General features: G+C 27.4%; 1 protein-coding gene across 1 annotated transcript; it reads left to right on the top strand.

Annotated features, from left to right (window-relative positions):
- The first annotated feature begins 8,650 nt into the window (after positions 1-8,650).
- On the top strand, positions 8,651-11,147 carry BO85DRAFT_431578 (uncharacterized protein). Its single transcript, XM_025658339.1, has one exon. It carries the CDS (start codon positions 8,739-8,741, stop codon positions 11,052-11,054), a length of 2,316 nt encoding a protein of 771 aa, XP_025510442.1. The 5' UTR covers positions 8,651-8,738; the 3' UTR covers positions 11,055-11,147.
- Positions 11,148-12,386: the final 1,239 nt, after the last annotated feature.

Consider the following 12,386-nt stretch of genomic DNA (forward strand, 5'->3'; position numbering starts at 1 on the left):
TATAATTTTCCAGGTAAAATATTCTCTAGATATTATTAATTTTTTTCTGAATCTAAAAGAGATAAGAAAAAGATTAAGTTTAAAAATATTTTTTATTTTATTTTAAATTTTAATCTCTAAAAATATTAAAAATAAATTATTAATTTGAAATACATGTTTCAGGGAGCTTTTAAGAAGTATTTATTAAAAAAATATAAGATTCTTATTATTATTAGTTATATAAATCTAGTATATAGGTAGAGATAATACTATTTTATTAATAATAAAAATCTAAAAGTAAGATAATTTTTTAAAAAATCATAGCTTCAATTCAAGAATTAGATTTTTATTTAAATTTAAAATACTGTTATTTTTTAATCAGATATTATAATTTAACTTAAACAGGCTTACCAGTAATACAGTTAAGAAAGAAAGAATTTTATTTTTGTTTATTAAATTATTATTTAATTTTAATTATTATATATAAAAGTATGTTCTCTATTTACCAGAGAAATAAGATAAAATAATAACTATTATTATTTATTATTATAAACTATGGAGTAATAAAGAAAAATATAAATAAAATAATAATTAATTTCATAATTATAAATTATATAAATACTTCTAAAATTATTCTAATTAATTAATTAAGAAAAATATATTAAATCACAAGAAGAATTATATTAGAAAAAATAATAATTAATTATAATATTTTATATATAATAGTATCCAGTATCTTGTAAATTAACATTTTATTAAAAATAGAAAAATTTAATCTACTAGAATCTACTAATATTTATCAGATTCTAAGAGAAAAGTAAAGAAATTAGAATAAATCTTATAATTTTAATTTTTTTATTTAAAGTAGAGACAACTTATTATTTTTATATTTTTATTTATATTTAAAATAGCCTCGAAACCTTTGCAGATTTAGATAATTATATAAAAATAAATATTATTAATTATTAATTTATTAAGATTTATAATCATTAATATGCCCCAGTTACTGTACTTAAAATTAAAATTATTAAGTAAGTTATTATATTTATTTATAAAATATAGAAAATTCTTATTACTGTTACTAATTCGCGAGGAAGTATCTATATTTCTAAATAATATTATATAAAAATTAATTAAGATTCTTATTTATACAGTAGTTTAATTTTATTATTAATAATAATATTACAGGATTTTTGCATTAACTTATCAGCATAAAATTAATAATAATAATTTAGTATATTATTTTTTTTAATTATGTAATTTAATAAAGTAACCTAAAACTCTGTAAAAATATATATTATTATTAAGTTTTCTAAAAATATTTAGCTCCTGGAGGAAAAGTTTTTTAATTTAAAAGTAATTCTAGTTAAACTTTAAGAATTTTAAAATATATTTTTTATAAATTTTTTTTAATAACTTTTTTCTCATGGCCCTGCAGACTATATTATTAATATTAAATTTAATAAAATATTTTTTTATAAATTTATATATTTCTTATTAAAAGCTGAACTCAAGATCTTATAAAAATATATTAAAAAAATCTGAAATTAAATTAAATTTAATTTTTTAAGAGTCCTGCAGGGGCCCCTATTCTTTTTATATTAAAAAGAATAATAATTTATACTTTTGTATAGATTATAGAGATTTTAATAAAATTTTAATAAAAAATTATTATTGTTTATTTTTTATTTTAAAGATTCTTGACAGGGTCTCAGGCAGTAAATATTTCTTAAAAATTAATATTAAAAATATCTATTACTGAATTTATATTAAAGAAGGTAATAAATAAAAAATAATATTTTATATTTAATATAATTATTTTAAATATATTATTATACTATTCAGACTAATTAATATTTCTATAACTTTTTAAAATTATATATATACAGCACTTCGTGGACTTCTTAATAACTTTTATATAATATATTTTAATAATATTTTTATTTTCTTATTAAATAAAAAATTCTATATAAAATATATTTACTAAGTGCTAGAAAGATTCTAAAAAACTTAACTTTATATAAAGCTATCTAAATATTTATTTTATTAATTTTAAGTTAAATTCTTAAAATATATTATTAATGTTACTGGAGTATCTATAGATTTTTAATAGATAAATAATATTATTTTATAATTAATTTTTAAAAGTTATTATAATATTCAGATCTTTCTAGAATTATGTAACTTTTATTATTAATTTATTTAAAATTATTTTTAAATTATTTTATCACTTATCTTCTTACTTTATAGAGTAGTTAACGGTTAAAAATCTAGAAAAATCTATTTAAATTTATATAAATAACTTGTTTTTTACTGTCTGATTGTTATTTTTTAGTAAGTATTTTTACTAATATATTTTAATTTTATGAAATTCTAGTGTTTAGAAACTGATGTATTAAAAAAAAATAAATAATATTTTATTTCAATTTAATAATAAGAATATATTTTATCTAATTATTTTCTGGTTTTATAAATTTTCTAGTACTAAGTTAAATTATAATATTTTAAATTAAGAGTTATTTATTATTATTTATTTTTTTTAAATAATAGTAATAGTATTTTAAAAATATTTTTTAAATTATTAAAATCTTATATAATTATTTAAATTTGCAATCTTTTATGTATCAAATTAAAGTTAATAAAAAATAAATTTAATAATTTATAAGTTTAATTTTTTATAATTTTATTATTAAATATAAAATAGAAAAATTAAATCCAGTGGATGGACTCTCCAGAATACTTTTAAAATTTTAAATAAAATCTATTTTATAAGAAAAATTATTGATCCTGATCTGAGAATAATTTATTAATATATTATTTCTAACAGTAAGAGATTTAGTTAAAGAAAAATCTTAGTTTAAATTTTAAGATATACAAGGTTACCTTAAGTTTAATATCTGTATTATATTAGATTTAAAAAATTTTAATAATTAAGCTGGTATAGAAACAGCTGACTAGATTATTTTAAAAAAAATTTATCTTAAAAAATATTTATTTTTTAATTTATAATATCATGAGTATGTACTGTAGAAGTTCTATATTTAAAAATATATAATTTTAAATTTTAAAAGATAATTTTATATTTATAGAATAAAGATCTAGAGATATAATAATAAAAAATTATTATTTAATAAAAATAACCAGGCCAGAAGTACTGGACAGTAAAAATTATAAATTATTTATATTTTAAAGATTATTATTATATTTCTTCTTCTAAAATATTATATCAGGCACTTAGTTATTTATATTATAATAATCTGCTAATAGGATATTTTAGAAAGATAAAAATAAAAATATTACTATATAAAAAATTTTATTAGAATAGATTATATTATAATATAACTAAATATGTCCAGACTTATTTAATATATTAAAATAATATTATTTTAAGATATTAATTGTATAGTATTTTTAAATCTTTATTAATTTTATCTTATTTTTTTAATAAATTAATAATAGATTTTAATACAGAACTGCCCCTAATTATTTAATATAAGAAAACTGTTAATATTATTTTTATTATTATTAATTAATTTTTAAAATACTATTTTTTCTTCATTATTTTATTTATAATAACTGCTTTAGATCTTACAGAAATATTTTATAAATAAATAAAATTAATTTTTAGACTATTATCAGATATTATATCTGACCGGGGGTTAATCTTTATAAATAAATTTTAATTATATCTAATTTATAACAGTTATATAATCTTAAAGCTTTTAACTGTATTTTATCTTTAAAATAATAACTAAATAAAATAAATAAATCAGATTTTTAAATATTATTTGTAATATTATTTTAGCTAGTTTAATTTTAACTAGCCAGTAATATTACTAACTGCTTAATTTATTTATAATAATATAAATAATATAATTATAAATATATTTTTTTATTATATTTTATATAATTATTCCCTAGATTTTCATATCAGGATTAAGAATAATTTTTAATAATAAAAGATTCCAGCTGTACAGAATAAGATTAAAAGATTTAAAAAATAAAAAAATAGTTATAGAAGATATAACAAATAACTAGAAAAAAATAAAAGAAATATTATAATAAATATAAAAAGTTATTTTTATTTAAAAAAAGGGATCTAGTTAAGTTATTAATTTAGAATTTATAATTTAAAAAGTTAAGAAAATTGGCCTTAGAATTCATAGAATTTTTTTAAATTTTTAAATATATTAGATTTCAAGCATACCACTTGTATTTATCTAAGAAATATAAATAAATTTATAATATATTTTATATTTTTTTATTAGAACTGTAGAATATTAGTTAATATTATAAAGAATTATTTCTGATACTTGACCTAGATAATAAAAATAAATAAAAAATTGAAAAAATTAAAAATTATTAATAATATAATAGCCAAGACTACAACCTGATTAAATAAAAAGAATAACTAAGTAAATATAATTAATAGATTTTTAATGAAAATATAGTGAATATATAAAAAAGTATTAAAAAATATTAAAAAATATATTAAAAGCTATAATAATTAAAAAAAATCCAATAAAATATTATAAAATAAGTTATAAAATCATATCCAGCTGTTGATAATAAACTAATTAAATAATATTTTATTAATATATTAATAAATATATTTTAAAGTATTATTATAAGGCGACAGACTGTGTTTATATATATTAATAATTATAATTTACTATTATTCAATATTAATTTAATTATAATTTAAAAATAAGCTATCTTTATAATTTTCTTAAAATTACTAAAAGTTCTTTGAATATTTAATTGAGGATAATATCTAGTTTATTATTATTAAATTATAAGCTAACTGCGGCTGAAATACTAGTATAAAATAATTATTTTATTAAAATCTATAAAATAAATCCAGGATTACTAGACATGAGGTATAGTTTCTTAATATTAATTTCTTTAATTTTATAATATTTAATTAGAAATATTTTATAATTAATAATAAAATACTAGTAAAATATTAATATAATAATTTATTATTAAATTATTTTTTATATACTGATTTCTGGATAACTGAAAGACTATAATAATAATAATAAATTATTATTATTCATATAAATATTTTACCCAGATGCATGATGCAGTTATTAATAATATAAAAAATTTTTTATTAAAATTTATAAAAATATTATTTTTCTTATTTTTTAGATTATAAAAGAAGCAAGTATAATACTAATCTAAAAGTTTAATTAATTTAATAATATTTTTTAAGACTCCTGTAGAAGTCTAGTTATATTAATTTAGAAATATTAAAAAAAATTTATAAATTTATATTATTTTGCAGCTGCTGTACCAGCTGTAATATTAATAATATAAAATAAATTTTTTTCTATTAAAAATATAATTAATTTTAAAGACTTCCTGTACTTTTATTTTATTAGATTTAAGATTTTTAACTAAAGTATAAAAATAATATATATATTATAATTATTAGAGTTTAATTACTATAATACAAACAGAATATAATTAATTAGCTGTAGTTTTATAGCAGTGATAATATATTTTATTAATTATATTAAAAAATCTGATATAAAATATATAATTTAAAGATAATTAAAGTAAAAAATAAATATAAAACAGCACTTGATCACTGAATAATTAATATATAATAATAAAAATAATAAAGAATTAATAAGAAGACTGAAGAATAAATAAAATAATATTAAATTATTAAAGTAATAATAACCCCGGGATAAAAGAAGAAAAGAAAAAGAAATAATATAAAAAGATTTTTTATTTATATTTTTTTTTACTGATTTATTCATACAAATATAATTAAATACTTTTAAAATTATATAAAAATAGTATATGATTTTATCTCTGTAATACTTTCTATGGATTTTCTATCTTTTATTATTAGATTTATATTATTTTAAATTAAAAATATATAAGATTATCTTTAATATTTAAGCCAGATGGCTCATTCCAGTGAAAAATATTATTATTTATAATAGAATAATCTGGTTATCAGGGCCTTGGATATTAGAATAATATATTATAATAATTATAAGAATTATAAGATTATTAATAGAGATTCTATATCTTTCTGATATTTATAAGGTACTGATTCCTTTGTAATAAGCTATTGATCCCTTAAGGATCAGTCTATTTTATAGATATAGACTATTTTTGTTGTTATTAGATTAATCTACTAAGTTTCGTGGTTGATTCCTTACCTAGTTGACAGGCTTTCTACCCTGACAAGTAGATCCTATCACAAAATATAAGAAATATTTCTATAGTAATTCTAAGTAGAATAAACTTTATTAATAAAGAGTACAGGCTGACAAAGCTCTACTAGAATTTATATTTATATTTTATTATAACTACTCCAACCTCCTCAGTACATATATATTCCAAAATATATTAAAAAAGAAATAATCTTTTTAATTAACTCAGCCCCAGTAAAATATTGCAGTAATTATTAAAAATTTAATTATAAATTTCCTGTGCGGCGACATTTCCAGCAGTATAAATCAGTAAATTATTTAATTAACTGTAGTTTCTATCCAGGATAGAAATAAGAATATAGTCTTATATTTATTAAAATATATCTTTCTAGTACACAGCCAGGTTTCTATTTCTGTAAGAACTATTTCTTATATATAATATTAATTAATATATTCAGACAGTATTCCTTCAAGCCATTGCTGTATACCTCACTGATTCCTAATAGAAAGAAATCAAAGAATTAGACTGCTAGTTAGGCAGAAAGTTCTATCTAAATAATATTTAACTTATTTTCTTCACAGATTAGGCAGCTTGGAATAGCCGAATCTTGATTAGAAAGTATATTAAAAAAACTAGAAAATTAAAATAACCACAGAGATATATTTCCTTTTTTAATATAATATCTTATATACTTACTGTCAGAATATTATCTTTTACAATATAAAGAGACTCAAGAAACTCTATTATATCAGGAAAAATAATACACTGCTAATTAAGTAATAATAACTTTTCTTACTATTAAAGAGACTCGTGGGATATTAATTAAACTATAATTTCTTATTCTGCTAGACTACTTTTTAAATACAAGATAAGACTACGCAGCGTCTCATTCATGAGATTAAATGTTATTAAAGAGAGTTAATTTTATTTACTATTATCTTAAATATTTAAGCTCAGTTAAATAACAGCTATTATTTATTTATTCAGCTCTCCAGCAGAAACTTAATATCTAGATATAATTAATATCTTATATAAAAATCTCTGTATAAAAAGAGTACAGAGACATTAAGCTACTTTCAGAATCTAAAGTAAATATCTTTTATTTCTTTATTAATATAATTATATTGCTGTATTAAAGTAATAAAATATTTCTGTATTATCTTTACAGTCCATTCAGGTAAGCATGGGAAAATATATATAATAAAACAGGCTGTCAGAATATTTATTAAATAAGTTTAATAATATACTCGCTATAGTGGAACAAAACTGTGCTAGAATAATATATTATAAACTGCGGATTTATAGGTATAGATTATAATATAAAAATTCTGAGCATAGTTAATACTGAGAAAAAAAGATGGTTTCAGAGTCGGCTGGACCAAGTATATTCTAAGCCTGGGCCTTTCTTATATTGCACTTTCCTCGGGAAAGTCTCCGCCGCGTGGCCATTTTGCTAATAGTAGGGGTAAGCCGGATGAAACAAAGGAGCAAGCACAGTAGGCACTTAGGACCTATGCTAGGAGAACTTTGATAGAGAGATGTGTATGATCGGGGCTTGGCTGGCCAAATTCTTGACAAGGTCCATCATCAAGTCTTGCAACTGCTACAGCTATCGCCATCTATGCCGAATGCGGGGCAACGGTATTTAAAATACACCGTATCACATTCATCACGGCTGGCTCTGCTAAAACGCGGAACCTAAATGATTTGTAAAGAAATCATTTAGACTAAGAAAGTCTTAATCTGCAGAAGTTCTGAAAGTGATTGATAAACGCACCGATTACAGTGGATTGATATAAGGACAAATCAAGTATTTTGGCCCAGAGTGTATGAATTCAAGATGGGTGGAGCAGCAACTCCTCCTTACCTTTTTATAAGCGCCCGGTCAAGCCTGCATATACAACCAATCTAAATTTGCTTTGAGTAACAGTGTATAGTGCTGGAGCCGCTGACAATGGACACATTAGCGGTTTGCAAAATCCCAACAAGGAAAGAAATTCCTATCACACGCCCTGCCTAAGATTTACGAGCGGAGAGTTCGTGTCTGATTCCGTGGGTTATACCGCTGAAGGTTCGCCAGTCAAGACTGACTGTTCTTGTCAAGGACATAAAATAGCTCAGGAGTTCAAATTACCTTCCAATAATTGCAAATTTCGACGACTGGCTCTACACGTTGGGAATACCACATACAAAAGTAGTCGGAAATACATCGGACGGCCTAGAAGCAGTTGTGGGGTCTATGCTGTCCAAAAGTAAGTGTATAAGATAGAACGATAACTACCTACAAGAGAAATCCCACATCCGGCAAACAAACTTCTGGTTTCTTCTAGTTTCAATGAGAATAGATTGCTCCAGCCTTGCAGCTTTAGCTCACTTTATCTAGACGCTAAGTTGGCCATGTGACTGTGACTAGCTCGCAGCCTTGCCATCGTTTCTATTTATTCCCCTCAGTTACCCCTCAGTTAACATTTATTTTTTTCCCCCAAGACAGAATTCTAAACCTTGTTCTTATGCTGTCAGTTATAACATCATGAAATAAGACATTTACTTGTTGTCAAACTGTGCGCATTTTGATAAGAGTCATGGCAACACTATCTCGGCACGATTACACGGTCGGGTGGATATGCGCCTTGCCTTTGGAGGTAGCAGCTGCGCGCGCAATGATGGACAAACTACACCCAGGGCTGGAAATCCCGATGGCAGACCACAATTCATATATCCTTGGAAATATCGGAAAGCACAACGTTGTTATTGCGTGTTTACCAAGTGGCGGATATGGCATCGCCCCTGCTGCGACAGTAGCAGTACAATTGCGTACCACTTTCCCCTTTATCCGATTTGGTTTAATGGTCGGTATTGGGGGAGGGGTGCCAAGAAGCAATCTAGATATCCGACTAGGTGATATTGTAGTGAGCCTGCCAGAAGGAAGTTGTGGAGGCGTGATACAATATGATCTTGGTAAAGCAATAAGTGATGGACATTTCCGCCGAACTGGAATGCTTAACCGGCCGCCAGAGATCTTGTTGACTGCCGTCTCAATACTCCGATCCTTTGAATTCTCGGGATGCAGTCAAGTTCCTGAATTTATTTCGCATGTCCAGGCCAAAAATGCGAGTTTTGCACGACCGGAGCAGGAGGATCTCTTATTTCGAGCAGACTACACTCACAGAGATGGCAATACGTGTAAGGAGTGTGACCCAGCTCAAACAATCCGACGGACTCCACGAATCAAGAATGACCCTGTCGTCCATTACGGACGGATTGCATCGGCAAATCAAGTCGTGAAAGATAGCAGACGACGAGATCAGCTAGCTGAAGAGTTTGGAGTATGCTGTGTGGAGATGGAAGCAGCAGGGATCATGAATAATATTCCATCCCTAGTCATTCGCGGTATCAGTGACTACGCCGACTCTCACAAGAACAAGAAATGGCAACCATATGCAGCGACAGCGGCGGCGGCGTACGCCAAAGAGCTTATTCTTACAGTTTCCACTAATCCAAGCAACCATCTCCCGACAACGCAAGAGCAGAACACAATGAGCTCTAGTCCCACATTAAATACTACTGCAGCTAACATACTTGATGTATTGACTCAAGTTCCAGAAATGGCCGAGGTAAAGAACTTTTCTCAGCAAATACCAGCAGAACATGGAGATGCACTCAGATCAAATCTTACAGAAAACCAAGATTGCCTAGAGAATGACCCAGCTCCTGAGAAGACGACACATATTTTATCCGCCATTGAAGAATTTGTATCTTTGGATGTCTTGAGATTATCGAGCGGAACTGCCACGCTACACATTACTGAAAAATGTGGGAAAACCCCGATCCAATCGCCTAAGGACAAGATAAGACGACGAGAGCCAGTCCGAAACAATAATATCAAACAGTTCAGCCACACTACACTGAAGGGACATTCCGGTCTGGTGGCGTGTGTCTCTTTCTCTCCAAATGGGAAATCTATAGGCTCTGGATCTTTGGACAATCAAGTTAGACTCTGGGATGCCAACAGAGGTATAACAACTTTCGTGCTTAATGGTCACTCCGACCGTGTGAATACTATAGTATTCTCACCAGATGGACGACTACTGGCATCTGGGTCACGGGATAAAACAGTCCGGCTCTGGGATACTACTAAAGGCACAATGCAAGTTGAACTGAATGGCCATTCTGGCCCTGTGAGCACTATCAGATTCTCACCGGATGGAAGCCTAGTGGCGTCCGAATCTCTCAATGGAGATTACAAGCTCTGGTATAGTGCCACAGGCAATATACACAGAATATCGAATGACACATACCGTCGCCTGACCGCAGTTGAGTTCTCGCCAGATAGCAGAATGGTGGCATTTGGAATTCATGATGCCGGTCTCAAGCTTTTGAACATTGCTACAGGTACATTCCAAACGCTAAGAGGAACCTCGGCTGAAAAGGTGAATAATATGACATTTTCACCAGATGGGTCAATACTTGCATGTGTAATTGAGAAGGATATTACTCTTTGGGACACTACTACATGCATGATGTGTTCAACATTGAGTGGCCACCGCGAGAGAATTAATATTATGGCATTCTCACCAGATGGGGCAGTGGTGGCGTCCGGATCTAGTGATAGGACAGTCAGGCTTTGGCAAACTGGCACGGGTACAATGATGAAGATTCTAGATGGCCATTCTAAGCCTGTTAATGCTGTAGCATTCTCACCGAATGGAACAATGACGGCATCGGGATCTGATGATAAAACCGTTAGGCTTTGGGATGTTTCAACGGGCGCGGCGCAAACACTCAAGGGTTATTGGGGTAAAAATTGCAACAGCTTAACATTCTCACCTGATGGGAGACTAGTAGCTTATCCATCCGGCGATAGAATCAAGATCTGTGTCACTGGCATACAGAATTAGGTTAGGATACTCATAATGGTGCAAGGCTTGCTAGCTACCTTATCTTACTTCGTACCTTTTCGCAATATTTAGTCCTAGAGACATTGCCCACACACGACAGATGCCTGTTTATGTGGTGAATATCTAGTGGACTTGACACAAGGAAGGGTTCTATAGCCTATACATAGAATACTTTCATCAATTTCTGCTCCTTGTTGAGCTTCTAGGAACTTCGTGGCACTGTTGCTTTATGCTCATTGTGCCTCGACCATGGACCACGCAACACATACATCCTCATCACCCGAAGTGGTCGGGAGCAGAATACGGCAAAACGACAGTATATTTATTATGAAACATTGACTATTATGAGGAGCTGTTATCGAACAATCCCAGTACTAGCGACTGGCATAACCTACGACGTAGCATCACTCGGGATCAAAAAGGTTTAATGTTCTACAACTTTGAGCAAGTTCGGAGTGCTCCCAGCTAGACAGTGCTAGAGCACAAATGCATTGCGCAGTTTGTCGATCTGCAATCCAGGTAGCCATACGGAGTATTGACATTTGCAATCCGTATATACGGAAAAGAGATCTAATTAGCTGATGTGGGTCGATTGATCACTCGCTTGCCACTTCTTATTTCAGTCTGCAAGCCATGACTCACATGATCGCCAGATACTCAACTTTGGATATTCCCAATGATGCTTTTACATTGTGGATTTGCTTTTCTCACACGCTCCTTCTTGAGAGCTGTGTGTATGGGATGTGGATTTCAGCTGAATACTGCATATCCTCGCAGATCCTACCCCAGAAGCCCCGGGGACCCGCACGTGCGGCGGATATCGGGTTCGGCCCGTTTGTATGGGGCTAGGGTTTGGGGTCCGTTGAAGAGAGGATTTTGATTTACTACCCGGTACCTTTTAACTTCTCAGGGGCGTAGTGCGCTGAAATCTTGCCTGTTTATTACTTTACTATTATATTATCTTTGATTAAATTTTTAGGGCGATCGCCCTTCGATTGTGCTGGTAAATGCGATGCAAACTACGTAAATTCCCGGATGGGATTTTTGATGGGGTGCGGGCTGCAGGTGATGATCTGCCACCAGTATCAGCATGGTGTCTGGCCAGTGGAGGCAGAGCAACATCTCAAGCAATACCATCAGCTCAATTATTAAACCATGCAGCCGATCCTCCAGATAATCCTGTAGTAGACGGACATCACGCCCAATAATCAGATTATTTAAATTTTTTATAATCTTAATAAGCTGCTTCTGATCCTCCCGTATTATATATAAAGAATTTTATATTACTAAAATCTTATAATATACCACTACCTTATCACTAATATAAATTTT

Source organism: Aspergillus piperis, assembly GCF_003184755.1.
Source record: "Aspergillus piperis CBS 112811 unplaced genomic scaffold BO85scaffold_31, whole genome shotgun sequence".
Lineage (NCBI taxonomy): Eukaryota > Fungi > Ascomycota > Eurotiomycetes > Eurotiales > Aspergillaceae > Aspergillus > Aspergillus piperis.

Excerpts from the sequence above, each read along its gene's own strand:
- BO85DRAFT_431578 (XM_025658339.1), top strand. The coding sequence starts at position 8,739 with ATGGCAACACTATCTCGGCACGATTACACGGTCGGGTGGATATGCGCC.